The 22,449-nt window shown below is 34.5% G+C and overlaps 1 protein-coding gene across 1 annotated transcript in view; it reads left to right on the top strand.

Moving 5' to 3' along the window:
* Positions 1-22,449, top strand: part of LOC120637674 (fizzy-related protein homolog) — a 78,696-nt gene that overhangs the window by 35,581 nt on the left and 20,666 nt on the right. Inside the window, exon 2 of the mRNA XM_039909614.1 lies at positions 8,885-9,162. Within this exon, the coding sequence (XP_039765548.1) occupies positions 8,885-9,162 (278 nt within the window). The remainder of the gene's footprint in view (positions 1-8,884; positions 9,163-22,449) is intronic.

The following is a 22,449-nucleotide window of genomic DNA, read 5'->3' as shown; positions in this document are numbered from 1 at the left end:
AATGCACCTAGCTAGCTCATGCTTGCAACTATGTTGGCTGTACGCAGTAGAGGATCATTTACCAATTGGCAATGATTATTTCCTTCTACCATTTCCTTGTGTTTTATTCTATTTAATTCTAACTAGATTTTGCTTGCACGCTGTTTGATATTTTTTTAATTTTGTTAATTTTTCGTAGTTTTATATTATTGCCAATTAAGCGGTGATAGCCTAGGGGTCAGCGCTTCGGCTTTCATTTCGAGGGGACGGGGTTCGACATATAATTTTACAGAGTTATGGGCGTAAAATATCAGTTGCTTTACCCGTGAAGGAAAACATCGCGAGAAATCCTGCATGTCTGAGAGTTTTCTATAATGTTCTCAAGGCCGTTTGAAGTCTACCAAACCGCGCTTGGCCAGTGTTTTGGAATAAGGTCTAAACCTTTCCCATTCTGAGAGGAGACCCGTGTCCTGTAGTGGGCTGTTAATGTGTTGATAAAGATGAAGATGCAATGTTCTTTCTCAATTTTATTCTTTTTGAATATGCAAAACTTAATTTAAGTTATTCGCGTGTTTATTTTTGAATTTTGAATTAATCCAAAGGTATTATTTAGGCAACATTTTTTTCTTGCAATTGATTATTTTCAATAATTATTTTACATTTAAGTTGTGATTCTAGCTCATTCAGACACACGTTGTTGATTTATTCATTGAGGTAACTGGTAATGTTACCAGGAATTTAATTATGCCGATTCGTGTCATAGTAACCAAGGAACCACAGCTATCTAGGCGACGTCTTTTACCTACTGTTCTGACATCCGTTTTTTCACCTGTTTCAAAAATGCGACACGAAGATAAGACTTGGAGTGCGTGACACACTTTCAATGCCTTTCAATAGATAGTCTAATCATTAGGACTTTTAAGGATTTTTCGGTTATCTTACTATTTTGGAAATGCTTTGGTTACTTGTTTTGTTTCTAGCTTACGTGTTCACTGATTCATGGACGCTTTTATACCTACATCGTGCTTATGTTGAAAGTTACTCATGTAAAACAGTTAGCCTTTATTCTGTTTTCCGTGCAGTCATTGCTATGTCATCACACAATTGTTTTAATTTCGGAAATCTTGTAATAAATTATTCCTTTACTAGCTTTTGCCCGCGACTTCGTCTGCGTTTGATTTTGTTTATTGATGTGGCATTAAATTTAGTTGTAGATTAAAAAAAATTAAAGTATTCAGTATAGCTAAGCCTTAAATGAGGGGTTTGCTGGTGTCCGCTGAGGAGTTCTGTCCTCTATCTTCAACCACAATTTGGGCAAAATTAAACACATATTATAAGCTCTATAGTACAAAAATAATTATTTAAATCGGTTATAATTTGTCGGAGTTATGGTGTAAAATCGTCAAACACTAATCCCCTCTCCCGAAGGAACCGAGCTTAATGTCGGGATAAAAAGTATCCTATATTACTTCTAACACTTCCAAGAACATGTGTACAAAGTTTCATGAGGATCGGTTTAGTAGTTTTTGCGTGAAAGCGTAACAAACAAACTTACATTGATATTTATAATATTAAGTAGGGATGACATTGATTCTTTTACGAAAATCTATGTGGATTGTTTTAGATTTAATGTTTGGTAGGGTAAAGTTTTCGTCGTAATCAATGTGCCAAATATGTACTTTTGCAGATATCTGTTTGCCGTTGTCCTCATATTTGGTGATGCGTATGAGTAGCTATTTGTAAGTAAGGAAAAATATGTTATGAACTTTTTGATATAGACAATAGATTGTAATTCCTTACGCAACCCGGTCAAAATGTTTTTTTTTTTCAAGTTGTCTTACTCTATAGATAAAATAAACTTACTCTAAACCTACGGATTATTACAAATTGTAGTGACCGGTTCGAAAGGCAGATACTAACGAGAAGATAAGGCAAGAAACTCAGTAGTTGCTCTTTTATTAAGAAAGATTTTTACCTTTTCTATTGAGTTATGGGCTATGTTATGTTAAATTGAACACGGATGCAAGCAGAGGACAGAGAGCGAGTGCGTGCTATTTAATAAAATGTAGGTTGGGGTTGGTTGGTTCAATTACAGGCAAATTGTTGGGGGAATTGCTATCACAGTTCAATATATTTGCTTGTTCGAACTTTATGTGAGTTTAAATCGTTTATCCTTCCACGCTCTCCAGTAAGTAGGTATCGAAATTTGGACCAATTCGCATCTAAATTGAATGTGGGAAGCACTGTAGGTGGAGGCCTTGCAAAAGGCGGTTAGATTTAGACAATTAGATCTTCCGTGCAGCTCGCGATTATCATCTTTATTCCTATCACCTTTCAGCCCATTATGCTGTCCGCTAGCACCACTTCGTATTTGGCGTTGGTCCGAATTAATTATATCTGTTGGTTTGTCACGTATCTAACCAAATACGTACAAAGTGTAACGTCTGAGCGCCTTGTATGGGCGGCGCTCAGGAAGGAAATTGTGTGACCGTACTTTTATATTAGCTTATCGATTGAAGCTTCCACTTGTCACATGGCTTAGAATTGAAATGCAATTTCGGTTCGCATTTCCGAGTCCTGGCGTCCGGTCTGCAGAGCGTTGAACCTATATGGGAAGTAATTATTATAGATATCTACGTGCACTAATAAATTTGGAAGAATAGTATGAATTTCCGATTGTTTATTAGTGCTAATGGACGCTTTATTACTAAGTCCATTAAAACAATATAAATGATTTAAATGCTACGTAGTATAGTAATGTTGAGGTATATAAGTACCTACTTAATAGCCGTCGGTAAACATTAAAAGATACAAAATAGTTAAAGCAATTTTAAAATTATATCATCACATCAAGCAATGGACAAAGGTTTGTAGGGAGTTCCAAACCTCCCTGCGTCACGTTTAATGTCATCTGTCTACCACGTCGTGGGTCTACCAATGCTGCTTTTACCGGTGCGAAGTCGCCATTCCCCGAGCTATGTGCTTCACCCATTGCCACTCCAGCTTCGGGACGCGTTTAGCTATATCCTTAACACTGGTGATCTTCTCATTCTTGATTTGTTCACGTAGAGATACTCTGAGCATGAGATAGTCTTCATTGCGGATTAAAAATTATTTAATAAGTAGGTACGCGATGGGTATCTTGTAGATGTGATCTTGTTTACTTATTGATACTTCTAAGAAATTGTATACGTGTGAACATGATTTAATCCTTTACAATAAATTATAAAATATCTATACGATGAAGAGTTTATTGTTATTTGTTTGATCTCTGGATTTTTGCATTTTATAGTCAAATCTTTGAGAAAGGCTATTTAAATCATTGCTATGCCTCTTAGCAGCCGAGCAAGTGTAAAAATAGTGCAGAATAATAGATAATTGTATAAGAAATAACTTATTAGAAGTTGTTACTGGCAACATCGTAAGTTTAAATAGGTTAACAACCAAGGCCGAAGCCTTCAACTAGACCAGACAAAATTTTGAAATTATATATCTAAATTAATTCTAAATATATTTCCAAATATCCCCTGCCGGGAATCGAGCCCGGGAACCCGAACTTCACACATAAGACACATTCAGGGCTCAAACTGCGCCAAGGAAGACGTCGAAGACAATTAAAAAAGAAAAAAACCCATGTACACTGTTAACTAATGGCAAGATGCAGAAAAATAATATTTTTGAGCTCAGGGATTTGCAATAAAGTTGTTTTATTTTACAACCAATTAGTGAGTAAATTGTTGGCAACTATCATGATTTAAATATCTGGTCAGGCAGATATAAAATTTTAAAATATTGATGATTAATTATATACATGGATCTTATAATTTAACGAATTTGATATAACGCATATTAGTTATTAGCGGTTTTCGCAGCGGTGGCTTCATCCTTGTTAAATATGCTGTATAACCGGGCTGTCAACGACAAGAGCTGTTTTTTTTATTTTACGGGTACCTGATATATGATCAATTGTGTCATGCTTTGACATATATACATTATTATTATTTTTTCTTTTTTTTGTATAATAATTGCTTCCTAGGTACTTACTCCTAAGCAATTGTGGTTAATGTTATCGTGTTATATGTATAACCAAGTTGTGGAAACTTTATTGGTCTATGTGATACAAAAATACGGCATTACTTTTATGTATAATTATACTGTTTGTTTCCCTTGAAAAGCTAATAAATAAATAAATAAATAAATAAATAAATAAATAAATAAATATATGGAATCACGGAACGTTTCTAGCGATGCATAAATCAGACCATCCATTTTGTTCGCTAGGGTCAGTGAATTCAATGACTTTATAAGTAGCTCTCATTATTGTGAGGGCATCTACATTATGTATCTTAATTTGTACATCTCGGAATTTGTTAAGATCAATAAGTTTCTTATTGAACCACTTCAGTAGTTTCTGCCATCATTATCTGTCTCCACATTACTTAATGTTAATTGTTTATGTTCATGTCTCACCTCCTGCTCTCTTGCGACTAGATTTGTTTAAAGCACTTAATCCTTATTCCCAGTAAAGTAAAAGATTATTTTTATATAAAAAATAAATATAAATAAATAAATAAATCACACACATCGCCATCTAGCCCCAAAGTAAGCGTAGCTTGTGTTATGGGTACTAAGATGACTGATGAATATTTTTATGAATAAAATACATTAGAATATACATATAAACACCCAGACACTGAAAAACATTAATGCTCATCACACAAACATTTTCCAGTTGTGGGAATCGAACCCACGGCCTTAAACTCAGAAAGCAGGGTCGCTGCAAACTGCGCCAATCGGCCGTCAAAAACATCAAGTGTACGATTATATTTCTTTTTAACTTCCTTCAAAAAGGAGGACTTTATCAATTCGGATGTTTTTGTTTTGGTATGTTCGGGCATAATTCAGTCATCAGTAATCAGCCAGAAAGGGTTTATAAACTTTTTAGTTGCATAAGTACATGACATTTAATTGAAAAGTCGGTTTTGTTCTGTTTAAAAATATCTTGTATGTATTTTAATTTTGCACTAGAAACCAAAATAATTAAAACATATATTTGCTGTAATATTAGTAGTTGAATTCGAATTAAAACAAGGTATTTTGTTTTTATCTGTTGTTTAGATAGATAAGATAGATAATGGTCGTATTTAGATATAGTATACCTGTTTTCTCAAAATTTAAATCTATTGTCATTGCTCAACTGTTTCAGTGAATCACCATTGCACATTATTCGCACCGGTGAATCACATACTCAGTTTTAGCCGAAGACGGCGAAAAAAGAATATTTTGGTAATATCTCCCGGATCGCTACTAAATAGCGCATGCTTTAATTCGTGTGGTTTTTAAGTGTATTCGTGGAATTAGTAAATTTTTAATGTCGAGACATAATATTCATTAATCATCTTTCAGTTGGTCATTTGGTAAAATCGTTTTTATCTGCATTGTTAACATCTGTTAGTTCTATTATGTATGGTTCTAATTTGTTATCGTTATAGATAGTTACCCTAGAAATAATACAAGTTTCAAGTTACAGCGATCATTTGACTTTTTCATTTAATAAACTTATTCAGATATGTTGTCTGTTTTTTAATTTTAATTTTGGTTTTCATGTTGGCATCGTCGTTTCGTGACTTTGTGTTGTTTATGTGACAAAAAGTGTCATATTTGACATCACAAAGTGCATTCGCACGATTTAATGTAATAGGGAATCAGAGTCCGTGATCTGAAACCGATAGTATAGTAACACGGACAGCCGTTTTTAAATTCATGGAGAACCTCATAAATCATTTGGAGGGAAATTTGTTGTTTACCATTGGGCAACAAGGCTTACCCCATGTTTTTTTTTGTTTTTTAGTTGTCAATTTGCTGGGTAATGTTATTTTCGTCAAACAAACTTGTGCTGAGCATGTTACGTAATATAAAAGAAAATAATCAGTTTGCTAGCATAGTTTTCATAGTCATGGGACATCATCTTTCAAAAGCACATGCACATAATCCCCAACTCATCCCCTTACTCTATATATTGTAAACATTTTCTTCTAGAAGAATTGACACGAATAGTGAATCACATTTCAATCACAATCAGTGTTTTTACATTGTTGAACCAAAAAAGTTTTCATCAAAACTGATATTCAAGAGTTGTGCAGTCAGGAAAGTAGGCTGTGACAGATGGATTCAAAAGCAAACGAGAATAATTTTCCTAACGCGAAATCGGGTGCCTTATTGAAGTGCTGAAATCCAAAAGCCAAACCAAAAGGTTTACGTCAAAACCAATATATTCAGATAGGCGTTGAAACGTCTAAATATTAAGAATCTTTTAGGTCGTGAATCACCATGCGCACGAGCGTGCCCATATGGTTCTGACAGGACACGACTAATCAACGCGTGCGCATAGCTATTTACGGCTTAGTTACCTCCGCGTCAGATAAATATCTGTCATTTAGTGGTTTACCATGACTTGTTACAACAAAAAAAGTGTTAAACGGGGAGTAGGGTCCCACATAAACGATAGATATAATCTTTCCTTTTACACTCCGAATAGTTTTTTTTCAGCATACCTTGTTAGTTGCTTCTCCCTGCGGTGAATGAAAAGTTAAAAGAAAATATATTAACTTATTAATTTCGATGGTAGAGTTTTCATACAATAATTGATAATATGACGGTCAAGTGCGTATTTTTGGTAGACTCCACATTAATTTGAGAACGTTTATTAGAACTCAGGCAAGAAAGTTTCCTTACGAGTTGTTTTCGTTCACCGTTAAATTATAATGCCGTGATATTTAAAGCACATAATTTTAAAAAGTTACACACGCGTGCTGGGGATCGAATTTGAACTATTATGTATCATCTTTTCTCACGGATGTAAGTCTTCCATCATACTTTTATTTATTAATATTATATTTGAACTTAAAAGTATAATGAAAAATTTCTACCCTTACTTCTGACTGACTAAAATAGAAGAGAAACTCCTTTATTCAAATAGGAACTTGCAATTAAAACTGTTAAGCACATATTTTTACATTATTGTGAGTTAATGGTGAAAACTACAATCGTCAACATAAATCCCGTTATGTAGCCCACACCAAAATTAGCCGCGTTGGGCACGACTCTATTAAGATAAATAATATTTGATTTCTGTGACTTTACAGGTGTCGCATAGGTAGAAAAACTTCAGATTTAATTAATTAATGCAAAATGATTCAACATATATTATGCAGCCGGCGCGTGCCTATACCTGTTTGTAGATCATTTGCCCCTACGCCAAATGATTATGATTACTCACGTATTCAAACAAGTTCAAAAGATGGTATTTCGTAGACATGAACTTGTCTGATTTTAAAACGGGATATATAGGTCTTTTGATAAATATTGGTGACAATTCTGTTGTTCGCATATCTCTAGACTAAACTAAATTTCCAGATCAAGTAATAGTGCTGTCCTTTTTCACTGGGATGGTAAGCATTACAAGACTTGACACCAATATCTATTAACAGTATTGAAATCTTACGCAAAATAATTATGATAACTCACATATTATTATTTGTATCGAATCAAAAGATATCTTCTTTTATAAGTTCTTATATATCATCTTCATATCATCTTATATATCTTTCTTCTTATATTTCATCTTCTTCATTTTTAAATATTTAACTACTGGACAATCGAAGAATGTAAATCAAATACCCTTACCTTTGTATGAAGGATTTCAATATGACAGATTTCATACAATAGCTTAAACAACGTCTTAGTTCCTATAATAAATTAAGATAATTGAAATAAATTAAAATAAATTAAGTTTATTGTTTGTTCGTCGCTTAATCGATAATTTGGCAATAAAAAAGTTTGGCCAGAGGTCGTTTGTTTCGTCATGTGTCCAATTGTCTCATCTATTTACTTGTCTGTTATTAATTTCAACCGAAAGTTGATTGACATTAAGTATGTTCAAATTTAAGTACAACGCAAAATTTTATTCACCAAAAGAAATTATGCCCCGCTATGTAAATTCTTATTAAATATACGGGATAAAAGTCTTGAAATTTTAGTGTCTTCAAATTAAAATGCCTTATGCGGCGGCACTTTTTATCCAAAAGACAAAACGACGTTGCCACAAGAGCCTACCGAGATATCGTGCAGAACAGTTGTCAAAAACACATGAAACAGTACTCCTTTATTTTTTTACGGACGTTTTTAATGAAATTACTTTGTAATAAGGTGGAATAAATACGTATCATTAATTCCGGTCACAGTAGTATTTCCCTACACCTCTTTGATATAGCGGTAAGAGCCTTTGGAAACTTGAAGCCAAGTTATAGTGGTATATTGGTAATATTCATTTATTGAGAACAATATACGAGTTGTTTTTCAATTATGTTAAGTAAAAATTAATAAAGTCGATAAGAAATAAAAAAAATTGAACTTGAAAGCAGAAACGGATTGGGATTAAGAAATATTAATCCTCGTAATATTAAGAAAAAACTGAAATCCTTCTTTTTAAGTCACTTATGATCATTTTTTTAGTTAACGTACCTAGACTTAATTCTCCGTTATTACAAACCTGGGTTTCTATAAGTTTTTTTTTTTTTTTTGCAAATGTAAATAAATAAATAAAATAAAAAAATGTATGACTTAAGTAAAATACTGCTTCAAATTAGATTAAAATATTTACGGTCCAATATATTTGAGATCGTCATCTCATTAAGCTTAATAATGTCCCATTGCTGAACAAGCCAAAGACTAAAATTACCAGTTTCTCAATCATTTAAAAGTTAATTATTATAATTGTATTCTCTCTACACAGCTGAAGCCGGTGGGTGCACCCACCGGAGCTATATACAGAATTTTGGCCTAGAGGAGGCAAAATTAATAAATAAAGGCGTATAATACATCTTGTATGTTTTATTCTTTGCAGCTATCCGCCGCGGAACAGAAAACCAACCAGCAAAGAAACCACGCAGTGACGGTAGTAATGACGGTGCTGGCGGAGGTCGAGACCACCTAGCATATGGATGTCTACTCCGCAATGAACTCCTAGGCGCTCAAATAGAAGAACTCAGAGGTCCTCCAACAAACTGTGCGGAGGGTAACAGAGCTGCTCTTGGCGCTGTGCAGCTAGCATCAGCTGCGAGGGCGGCCTTAGCATACTCTCCGCCAGTTTTTAGGTTTCGAGCACCAAAACATAGCGCTGAGGTAAGTCTTTTTCTATAATCAATACCAATACCATAAATGTGAATGTGAGTGTGTTTGTTTGATACCTATGTTCGGCTCAGACGCTGCCACGATCTTAATGCAATTTGGCACTGAGATAGCACGCATACCGGACACTGACTTTTATCCCGGCAAATTGTAGTGTTCCTACGGGATTCATAACAAATAGTTTGTAGTTTGTTAAAACTATGTTTGGCCGATTTATGAACGCGAGTCTGAACTCCACACCACACACAATAGGTAGTTTATTTTTAAATTTCACTCTCTATACGGTCTCTCCTGCATTACTGAGCATCGCAGTATTAGTGTGATCTTAGCTTTTACCGGATTTCGGCTCCAAAGGATTCTCGCGGAGTCCATTTTAGCGATGGTAAAGAAAAATTGGAACTCTTGGCTGGCCAGCCCATCTCGTTGGTAACCGGATTCTGGCTTTTATGGCTTCATTGTTGCCTGCTATTACATTTTTGTCTATTCTATGGTATATCTCTTCCGCCGGATTATGAGCCCGAAATAGAAGATCAAGCGTTGGTCATACAGATGATAAGTCGAACATTAATAGTTCAACATGAATAAAGAATTTTTGAATTTGAATTTTGAACACTAATTCTGAGCTTCACCAGTACAGACACGTTTATTCGTTCATGTTTTCATCTCTTATTATTATTTCATAGAGTTTTTTTATTAGGTTATGATCATGATACGTTGGTATAATCTGTATACTGAGAAAGGTTAGGTGACTTACAGGATAAACATTCGGAATATATTTTTCGTCATCAGAAAGAGTGTACTTGATGAAATAACTGCAGAAAGTCATTTAAGGTTCTCTTGCGTCCACGTGGTTTTACCGTTTATGTAAAATACACGTGGACCCAAAGGTCATGCTGATATTATTACTCTTTTAGCAATAATGAATTAATATGAGTAAGTAGAATGTACTAGCATCGAACATTCTAAGTATAAAATTAATTTGCAAATCGCAAGTGTTGTTTTGCAACGAAATCAAGTTATATTTGAAAGACCTTTTTCGCACGAAATCTGGAATCCTCCCGGTTCAGGTAAGCCGATCAAATTCGTATCTATACTTAGAATGTTTGTATTTAAATTGTTAAAGTTATGGCCGGCGATTAAATGGCGTACATTATATCCTGTCTTAAAAGCTTGTATTTAATTAGCTTGTGTGATTGAAGATAATTCATCTTTTCACTTATATACGCTCCTATGTTACGTATCCTATGTTTTTCGGTGTGGATAAATCCCCTAGTGCCACCCACAACCTACGCCACTGTCATTCCAACAAACTCTATACCTAAAAATAAACCTTTCACCACCCGTTCCGCTACTCAACACAAAGACGGTTTTCTTTATTTCGTACGATATAGTAAAGATTTGAGATCTGTAGGTGTCACTCAATCACTCCGACACCGATACTTTTGCATATAAAATTTCATTTACGCAGCAATTCTTATGAAACGAAATCAGTAGGTAACTTGATTTTAAAAACAGTGATCGCTAAGATTATTTATTTAGATATCGAAATATATTCATATGATTCAACATTCCATATAGGTTCCATGTTTGAGCATGTAATATTCCAAAATTTTTTCCTACTTACATTCACCTAACACGAAATATACAAGAGAGTTCTCTAGTTTCCCTTCTGATATAATCAGCAGAAAGCGATAAAAGATTTGGTGGATAAAACATGCCACTAGTCAAATACAATAAACTCTTCTTGAAAAATTAAAACGTTTGTCTCATTCAATCAAAATAATTACATATCAAATTAGTATGTTATGTCTAAAAGGTAATATCGACAATAAATCTGCAAATTTGGACCTGTCTAATTGCATCAAGACTTTTATTTGCCATCAATATAACGTAAATGCAGAATAAAAGGTAATTAGTAATTTGCACGTTTTTATTTAGGACCCGCGAAATGTTTATATTTTTTGTGTTGACTTTTGATTTATGCTTTTATGCAGATCATGAAGTGTCGACGATAAATTTCGTTAGGCGGATGAATGCCGAAGATCCGATGCTTTGATGTCACTGGGATATTTATGAACGCATCATGTTGATATATTTTCAAATATTTTTTTTCCTCCGAAACTTGACGAGTTATTTAGAAAATAATAATGGACGACCTTTGTCCGAATGCATGTCCTTTTTATTTTTCCTGTACCCTTTGATTTGCACACGCAATAAAACGCCTCCGCTAAAACTAAAGATGCAACAGTATTTTTTGTTTCAAAAATCTGTGAATTTTATTATTGTCGTCAAAGTTTTTAAAATTTTGGCGAAAACGCGTATTATATGATCTCGTCGCACTGAAATTACCGTTTGACCCGAAAATTTTCAAAGGAGACTCTCGTAATACACTTGACCTCTGTATTTAACCCGTTGATGGTGGTTTTGAATTAAATTTGCCAATGTATTCAAATGGGCCATTATGTCGCGTAAAGTTGAACATCTAATGTGGATCGGATCTTGTTGTGACAGTATCTTTGTGGATTTAAAAAATAAACCTCGTAGAATGCCATGCTTAGGAGATTTTATTATAGGGTCATATGATGGTTCGTTCGACTTATAATAGCCCGTTCACATCATTCTAGTAAATATTGTAAAGCAGGCGCTACTTTGCGTAATTCTATGATGTTTATGGTATGGAATTATATCTTTGTTAATCTGTACCTACAGAGTTTCCTAGTTTAAATGTTCATTGTATATAATTGTATAACCGTTCTAGTGTGATGAAATCTTGTAATATATTGCTATTGGAATAATGTAAATCGTCTAATAGTCTGCGAATAGAATAGCCAAGACGTCGATTCCAGTATCTTTCAAAAATACAATAATATTTGTGACTAAATCGACTTGAGAATAAATTGACAACTACATATAATCCATTGGAAAAAACTTACTGGATTCAGAACAGTGGAATAATGTAAATCAGTGATAAGAAGTCACATTTGGAGCGGTCTGCTAAAGGCAGCAAGTCTCTTAGCTTTAATCTTTATTACATTAGCATCTTCTCGCACTCTTTACTTCTTATAGTTGAGCTACCATATTTTTTTTTTTAGCAATTTTTCAATTTATGCGCGTTGGTTTTGAATTAGTAAAGTGTAATTTGAAACTTTTAGCGCCTGTCTCCATAGCGTATGGTATCCGAAGTCGTAAACGTTAATAACCACCATCCCACCTACCATCTACCCAGGGGACAGAAATTATTAGTTTTCCGAAGATGTGTTTGTTGTATTTTTTGTCCTTGTTTTCGAGCCTTTTTAGGTGGTTCGATTTTAAATTAAGTAGGGTAGTAAATGTTAGAGTTGATCATTATGACTGGGGGTTCCTTATTTTGAAGTTTTCTTTTACATATGATATTTATGGAGCATTTATTTCTTAAGTTTACGTTCTGGACTGTAATTTACTTTTTACACTTTATTAGTTTGTGCATAATGACAACTTTTGGAGCGATTTGACACTTCATAGGATGAAAGCCTGTAGGTAGTGTGTGGTGTGTAGGTTTAGGTAACCTCGGTTTTATCCGAGATACAGCTTCATAGATGAAACCAAGGCTTGGTTAGGTTGATAGTTCACGTGTCTCCTCTCAGAATGAGAATGAGAGGGGTTAAGGCCGTAGTCATGCTGGCCTAGTGCGAATTAGTAGACTATTATGGAGAAATCTCAGACGACAACGATGTTTTTCACCTTAAAACAAGTGTTATTTTTATTGCTTACATTAAAAACTCTCGTACCTCAAAGTTCAGAGAGTTCTACAGAGGATCGAACTTGGTCACCCCGAAAGGAAAACGGAAGCTCTAATCACGATGCTATTAACACTTTATGTAGCTACTAGAGATGTTATTCAACACTCCATAACATGCCGATACAAAGTATTGTTTACTTATTGCACAAACGCGCGCCGGCCTCTTTTGTAATGACGATCTAATTATCGAATGACATTCCTGTAATATACTTAATATGTGTATTCGTATATTTACGTCCTAATGAATTTTGAGTTTGAATTAACATCTTCAAACGTAAGTCACTATGTACAGAAGCTTTGCCTCCTGGCAGTAAAGTAATGGACGCTTTATAATTTATTCTTTTGTCTCGTAATTATTTATGCAAATGTACGACGGTAGGTCGTTAGGCACGCTGGTTTGAAACTTTAAACCTAGTTATCTATACTATATGCAATTAGAAACATAAAAATAAAATACAAACACGTTTGCAGAGGATGTAGGTATAATGTGATTTTGTAGGAAATCCTTCCAGGCTGAACGAAATAAATTCGCAATCCGTGAGAAATTGGTGCCTAACTAGGTATAAAACGGAAAACAAGATGGCGTGTGAAAAATTTTATGTAGCGTAGGTACACGAACATTCGCGAATGTTCTGGGAAGGTAATTTTTCCACGTTTCGCAAATTTTTTTTTAATTGATTAATATTCGTCTGACGGCATGTAATAAAGCAGTCTAGGGTGTTATGAGCTTACTTGTATAATGCCACAGAAACCTTGCTGTATTTCAGATTGTTATAAATTGGGTAACTCAATCCACTTACCGCCTTACTGGTTTAAGGAAGTTTTTCTCAAAAAGTATTTTCACAAGTTCCGTTCCACTAATATACAGCAAATTATATAATAACACTTTTAATTAATTGTTTGTGTCATAGCTTGTATGCAAATTTAAAAAAAAATGGTCAAGTATACTTTCAAAACCAAAAAAATAGTTATGTCTTCGAAGCGTATTACCTTCAAAACCACATTAGTTCAGAAAACTGACATGATTGGTAGGTGGACATTCTTCATTTGTCAAAACGTACTGCAGCTTCAGAGGTCTTCAAAGGTTATGCTTATGGCTTAACCATTTGTTGCTAGCTAGCTACGCTTATTAGTTACGCTTCATTTACTTCCAATTAATATCAGTCGGACCCCGCGAATTCCAAATACTAATAACCTACAAACAATTTCAACATTATCAATACACGATACTTATGTGCAAAAAAGAAAACCCGAAATTAATATTCATTACGTTTCGTCGTAGCTTGAAAAAAGTAGGTACACAACTTGAACAAACATAGGAGCATCACATTTTTAGTGTTAAGCAAACACGAGTAAACGTGTCGGGTCTGTAAAGAAGAAATAAAGTGTCCACTTGCAAAAATACCTTTGTGTTTCAATTATCGCCACGCAGCCATTTAGCGTGTCAGTGACAATGATTATATCAACAAAAATCATATTCTAAGGCTTTTTTTTGCACGATTCCATAAATACTACTCGTTCAAAATGCAAATTCGTATACCGCAAAGCTTAAAGAAGCCAGATGGTACTTTATTTTTCATTAACTATCAAGGAGACGAAGGAATGGAAAAAGTAATGTATAGTTTATTAAGCAGCAGATTTAACGTAAAAAATAGTAACGTCATTAAATAAATAAATAAATAAATACATAACATTTCATTCATGGCATTGCTGGACATATAGAGAGAATATCTTGTAGAGATTCCCATGCCACGGTCTTGTGCTATCCAGCAGCTCTCTGTGACTCGCTTGACCCCGTTTGTTTCGCTCTCTATTGAAGCAGCTTATCAAAGTTGCGTTTTCAATTGCGGGATTGCCTCCCCAGCATCTACGGATTTTTTCTCCAACGCTCCATCTGTCTTTAGAACTATGCGCAGTGACGATTGACCATGGCCATTCTGGCATGGTCGGTTACTTTGGGTCATCTATCTTCACATGTTATTTATTTGTTATGGTAGATGCACTCTTATCATCGCCCTAAAATCAATGACCTTTCTTATTTTTAAATAAAGCTCTGTTATTCATTAGTTTGATTTCAATTTATACATTTAATGAGACTTTTTGTTCTTTCCTAGGATGAATAATGAAAAGACGCCTCGCATTAATCTTAACGGAATAGCACCGCTTCCATTCTAACCACTTTCAGAAGATATAAAAATAAAGACTAATGTCGATTTAGGCGTATGTGCGTTGTTCATATTTAAGTTTCATAATTTTCTTTAATTCGAAACAACTAATAATAATTGACATACAGGTATTCTAAGCAAGGATAATTTCAAGGTTTTATTAATCGCACCTCCCAATTTTATTGCTTGTGCATCTTTTTTCACCGGCCATTACGCCCAATACAATGCCATTGTTTTTTACCAGCGGCAAAAATTTTGGCCCGTCATTTGTCTGTCCGACTGACATCACTCCAGTGGTGACAACGACCTAAAATAATTTATTAAAATTTTACGGTCAAACGCTTAGAATATTAACTTTTGCATGTCATTTGAGTGTCGATGTGTTTTTTCAATACGGAGCTCGGTCGGATGCATGTGTAATGTGCTGGTCACGACTAGCGACTGCTCCGACAGTTTTTTTACATACATACAAAAGCGAGCTTACAACTTTAAATATACTTTTTTATAACACAAGTTTCAAATAGGAAGAAGCAGAAGAAAGAACTTTGCAGTCTTAATAACCTTGACGTCTCTGGTTTATCTTCTAAGCAAATATTCGGTTGCGACGTTTCTTATCTTAAGAAACAAATGCTTTAACTAAATCAGGTATTTATGCTAGGTTTGACATTATTAGCTACACCGAATTCACGTACTTAATATAATTGAAAAAAAAAGCCAATTAAATTAGGACTTGTCTTTCGATGATTGCAACATGTCAGAATGCCTATCGCATTTCTGAGTTGTTGCTACGGCAAAAATCACAGATAGGTTTGTATATGCCTAGACTTCGATGACGATAAAAAAGTCATAAATAATTTTATTCAACCAAACTCGGATGTTTCTTAGATTTTTTGCGTATAGCCATTTATGTGCATTAGCGTCTTGTCAGAGCATTGATTGGTATTCACGACCCTCACGATGTATATGACCCCGCTGTCAACAGGCTGTTCGCAAAAAGTGAAGTACCTATATCTTCGTTACTGAAGTCAAGAGGTCGCCTAATGCTATAGAAGTATGATCATCTGCTGATGTGTTAATTGAAATACTTGAATTAGCGGCACAAGTCAATTGTCTTTCGGTGTGAATGCATATTTTCCTGAACAGGTCAGTCAAGAAAACTATTAATGAATGTAATCTATACAAGAATGATGGTTCAGATTTCGAATGAGTCTTTGACATCGGGACATCAATAGTCCCATTTTATGCAGAGTGAAAAAGCAAATTAACTACTAATTCTTAAACTAAAAGCAATGAAATACTATCGGATGATCGGAGCCATCAAAATTCATGGCATTCTAGATTTGTGCTATGGGTACCACCCACTTGATTACACATGCATTGACCATTGAATACAAATTTCGGCTTTTGTCATGAGAATGCATTGACAGTGACTCAATTCCCAATGCGTCTCCAAATAAATTTGCTTCGGAGCTTTGAATATATGCTAATTTTTGGCCACCGAAGTATTTCTCGTCAATTTATTGTTATCACACATTTTTGTTACTCCCTAAATTTTGATTATTGCGATCCCTACTTTGTTTTAAGTTTATTCAACGTTATTGATTAATCATACGTGCTTGCCATTTTGTATTAATGCAAAATTTATTTACAATCACTCATTTACATAACAAAAACGTTTTAATGCCCGTGTCTTGAAAGCTTAAAATATTTGCTTATCGATCATATACCATCATATTTGACTAAAAACATATATTTAAGCGATTTACATAAGAAAATATCTAGAAGCTTTTTTTGTATAAAAGCGTAGTTTTGGTAGCATACACAAAAAAACCTATTAAGCAGAGAACACGTGCCAATTTTTTATTAAGTTCTCCACCTGACATGTTGCCGGGGTAAATCACCTCTAATTTAACAAGGTAGAGCATTCGACTAATTAAAAAAAAAATTGTATTTTACGCAGGAGTATTTATAAATGAATTATAAAGAATATATCTGGAAATATTTTTGATTGAGTTGAAAATTAAGTGGAGACAGTTAATTTAAGAATGAATATAAAGTGATTTAGTGAATCTTAAAATATGTTTAATGAAGTCAACTAGCAATATTAATTTTTAAATAATTTTATACAAAATAATAGTTAGTTTCGGTATGAGCTTGAGCATTAAACTGAGTATGTCGCTTGCGCCTGTTTTAAGAGTGTTTGCAATTGCATACCCACTCACGGATTAAGCTTTCCGTCATAACTAACATGCAGGCGCGACGAATCGTCATCTTGTGGTTTATCTAATGCTTTTTGCGTTGAGACCTTGATCGGATAAAAGTCTAGACGCTTTGCAATTTACAAATTTTGCGCTTGCGCATTTCAATGATGCCTGCGATCCCGGGGTTCATTGGTCCGTTTGTATTCAGTCACTGCTGGCTCTTTTTTAATTTATTATCTCTAGTAAAAGTCGGAACGTTTCCGTGATTGAAATTTTCAACGCACGAAGTGTACGGCGTGACGTATTTTTGCATAGGTGCAAAAAGTATTTGTGGCTCCATTTGAAATTTAATGCTAATTTTCGAAGTTCTAAAACTCTAATCGTCTAGAATTCGATCGGTTCACGCTATGGGTAATTGGTCGTTCCGCATCCTTCGGGAGAGGGATAATAACGCCTAGAGAAATTGATTCCAATTTATTGTTTTCGCAATCTAAACCGTGACTAAGTGTTGTTACTCACGTGAATTGCAAGTAATGATAGAGGTACAAAAAGCGTTAATACTGATCTTAGAAGCCATTAACTAATTAAATATATGATACATGTAAGGTTTTAGCGTTCCAGGATATTTAAATCATACAATAAAAACTATCCCAAATTATATACTTAATTACGTCAGGTTTATTTGCAGATCAAATGGCTCAAACGTCAACAATTACGTTTCGTAGCAAAGACAACTCACCAAGCTAGATACAAGTTTTAATCTAGTCTCGCGGTCATTGTCAGGGGATGAATTGACACTTTTGCAATATTAGATCCGATAGATGCATTTTTTTTTTCATCTGGCTGCATGAAATCGATTTCTTTGTAGTTGTTTTTGAGAATAGTTGGCGGGCTGCCGATGCCGTTGTGTTCTTACAATCTAGATCATGTCTTAGATTGTCCCTGTATTAGAGCCTAGTCACGTTTGGAGTCATTGTGTGGTTGCTGCTCTTAATTTCCAAGAGTCTCGGTCGACATTTCTCGTTAATTATATCGAAACGTATTTTTTGCCAAATGCCCACCGGTGTTTGTATCTGGTACATTCGTGGCCTTGATTGTTAGATGTCATTTACTGATGTGTAAGTGCCTCTATATGATTTTTTTTTTTTCAATAATATAACTTTAATATAATAACAATGATTGAAAGTCCTCTGATTGACATTTACAAGTCACTAATCACCATGCATATGTCCTATGTGTTATCTGATACATGAAATGTTGTAGTTTCCTAATACGACAGAGTCGTTGACTGACACCTCACTGCGGGAACACGTATCTCGACAATGGAATACTTTATTGGCTGTTCGTTAGGTATTATATTCGATCTGAACCTAGGATTGGCCTTTGGTATTATAGGTGTCAGGCGAGATGTTCGTTTACCTCTATTGTTATTTGAATTTAAAAAAACAAAGAAATTAAAAACTGAATTCTAATCCTCATTCTCGACTTCGTAGCCTTTTACACCCAAATATAATGTTTTGTATTATGGTACATCCTATTCGGGCTGTGTTGTGGCATTTCTTTGGTTATAAATGCTTGACTATGGATCGATGACAAGGTCCTGGGTTAACAGTTGTTGATTTACAGTTGTTACAAAAAAGTAACATGTAGGAACAAAGGAAGTTGGTTTTGTCCAACCGAAGCCCTTGGATAGCACGGTAAGCAGGCGGCCCCCGATGCCAGTTTAGAAAAGAGAATTTAAAAATTTCTGTCTTCGTCAGTGCAATGGGGGTGAGGATAGTGATAAATGATATTTTAAATTACATCCATTTTGATGTAAATATAAAGTTTTCATACAAGTTCTTCTTTTTGCATTACGTTCTTGTTGTTGTTTCGTTCACGTTTTATATTACAAGAAAATAATATTTTGTAATCAAGTGAAGTTAAAATTATAATAAGCGTAGCTCCTGTGTCATCAGCTTTTAAAGTCAGAAGTGCTCATCCGTGTTCACTCTTTGTTTTGTTTACAGAAAAAACACCTACTGATACGCGAGGGAATTTCGCAAGAGGTATCTACTTGGCCTTAATTTTTTTCCACTATATACACAACTCCTTGTTTGCAGAGGCTTTTGCGATCGAGGCCCCATAGGGTTACGTTTGTTTACATTGTTAAGTCAATTGAACCAGCGTATTGAGTTAAATTCACGACACCATATTCTAATTAGCGTGACTTTGACTTACACCGCGGATATTCATTATTTTTTTTACACTTTCTGAGATACTCGCCAGCTAACTTAGCTTATTTTATCGCATAATTATTCAATACTCCATAACTTGGAACAATTATGTTGGAGTTTCGTGTTTAATTACTGAAGAAGAATCCTGATGGCATAGACAAGTTTGTTTCACTATGCCGGCTTAAATTGCAGATCGTTGTAGTCGTATTGTCTAAAACGCGTGAAACACCATGCAACATGCATCAAGACCGTCGTTTTAATCTTTATAATAACTTGATTTTAAATTCATTTCACAGAAACGTATCGTCGTATCGTAGTCGTCGACGCATTTATAGTCAGTCAAAATGCGAGGTTCAACACACAAAGGTGTTTGGAGTTACATACTACGTACATGTTGCGATTGTGACGTTTTTCCAACTATTCGTGTTGGCTGCGCGATAAAGACACGTTGTGACAGCACAGACGCGTGAAATTCAAATTAGTTCTGTGAAGATTTGTATTCTATTTGGATTAACTGAAAGCTGACCGTGGATTTGTACAGTAACTTATTTTTATATGCGTATCTAACGTGACCTGTTTACGGATATGCGCAGGTCACAAAATATGCCATCCATTTATAGTACCAATCAATCTGTTATCTAAGATCTAGTCACTACATGGTAGATTTCTGGCTTTTTATGCGTCTGCTGCCTGAGGTTAATAAACTTGAATTCTGATTGCTCATTCATCTTACATCATTGTGGTTTGCGTTTTATTGAAATTTTTCTTTTACTTTTTCTCAAAGCTGTCATGTCATTAGTATAATTCGTGCGCTGCATTCTGTTATTCTTAATCTATTTAAATGCTTTTTTTGCCTTTTTTTTACATCTTGTTTAAACATTATAAATAGGCCTATTAAGTTTATCATTAAAATACTCCACATTCATACATTCCTTCACAATAACTGAATATACGTCATATTCAGTAGCTGCTGGAAGATGTACTGCACATCCATTGGGTCGATGCCCATTGTATAATTCATATCGTTTTGCGATCTATTGTGCGGCACTTTTTGTCTATTCTCGTTGAATAGGCCAATTGTCAGTGGAGGAAATAGTCAATTGCGGATCTATACATTCTTTATATACCCTAGTCCATGCAATGATCACTACCGTCGCGTAATGCCACTTTGGCCTTTCTATATTTATATCCTCATCTCATTTTGTACTTAATTTTAAGTGCAGGATGTCGATTCTAGTTTAATTTTTTATTAGAATAAATACTTTATAAAATGGTGATGATAGCAAAACACGCTGTAAGTGTTAGGTAAATATTCTATTTGTGTTTTTATTACACCATGACGTGATGTAAAATTGCTTTAAGCAAAGTAATGTTTTTCTAACATTATGTAAAAACCTAATTCGTCTAATCAAAATGGCATTAGTAACGCAAATTGTTAAAGAGGTCAAATCTTTTTAGCATTAGCTTTTTATCTTTATAGCATAGCCGAGGTAACTCTTTTAATCCCTACTTAATTATGCGTTACTTATGTTTTCTAATATTAATCATATATTTATAATGCCCATTGCGATTCCTCGTTTTAAATGTAATGTTCTCATATATCATCGGATTTTGTAAAATCACCGTGCCCAATTATTGATTTATTTTACGTCTCATTATAAGATGAGCGAGAGATATACATAATTGCAATACCGCTTTTAGCGATAGGCAACATTACCAAACATGTTATGTTTCTCAAGAATCATCTCTGAATTTGTTATCCACGTGAATCTCAGCTGATGTACCTGCGTGCGCGTTTTAAAAACCAGTTGCAATTTCCTGCAGGCAATTTTCGGCTTACGTAATATATTAATATGCATTCGTTTTCGACCACATACCAAGGCCACTGGAGCGAAGACTACACGGTGGGCGGGGCGTTTACTAAGTCAATATCTTCTTAAGTGGCAGTTGTGAATTAATCATCATGCACACAATGCACTTTCAATCTTGTTTCAGCAGACCCGTTATTTCATTCATAGGTGTTCACGTGCTGAATCTTATTTGCTCTGAGTTTCTTTATTTGTAACGATTGTATAACCTATATTCAATGTAACGGTTATGCCTTCGATATCTTGTTGTATTACGTGTAAATCCCTTTTTTTATCAACAATATTTATTGTGAGTGCGCTTAACGTTCGTGTTTATGCGCCAGCGCCTTATGTTTTTTGTTTGAAGTGGGTGTCACAACACAGTTATATTTCCATTTGAATCGCAATAATGTGGTTCCAAAGGCGGCAAGACGTGTCCTTTTCATGCGGAATGGTTTAAACACTGAGTGGGCTTTTCTTAGTCTCAACATATCTTCACCCACGCCATTTAAATTTATTCTATCCTAGAAAAATATTATTTGTTTCGAAGTTTAGGTTTGGAGGTAGAAATGACATCCTACATTTTGTCCCACGAAATTTGCGATGCTTTATGAACATTTGTTACTCATATAGACAGCAATAAACAGGGTTCATGGTCGCGTTTATGGCCGTGAGTTTACGCGAAATGTGCACTTTTTGCAGTAAATTACCGAGAAGTTCCTTCGACTTCTCAACAGTAGGTATTATAGTAAGATAATAAATTAAAAACATTATATTCATCTAATGGTTACTTTTTTCGCCCAGGACGTACATTAAAAAATGTAGAGCAATGTAGCGGTAGTAGCTTCACCTTTAATGGGTGTACTATTATTCTCTTCGGTATAATAATACCAATCAAAGAAAATTAATATAAGTAGTATGATAATGAATTGAAAGCTCGTAGTAAAAAAAATTGCTGACAAATCGAGACGCTAAAAAATGTACAGAGCTAAATTTGTTGCCGTAGTTTTTTTTTTTCAGTATTTTTTTAACGCGATACCTACAAAAGAATACGGGTAGCTGAACCTTTCAAGG

This window comes from Pararge aegeria, chromosome 4, assembly GCF_905163445.1.
Source record: "Pararge aegeria chromosome 4, ilParAegt1.1, whole genome shotgun sequence".
Lineage (NCBI taxonomy): Eukaryota > Metazoa > Arthropoda > Insecta > Lepidoptera > Nymphalidae > Pararge > Pararge aegeria.
This window is presented reverse-complemented; position numbering and strand designations above follow the sequence as displayed.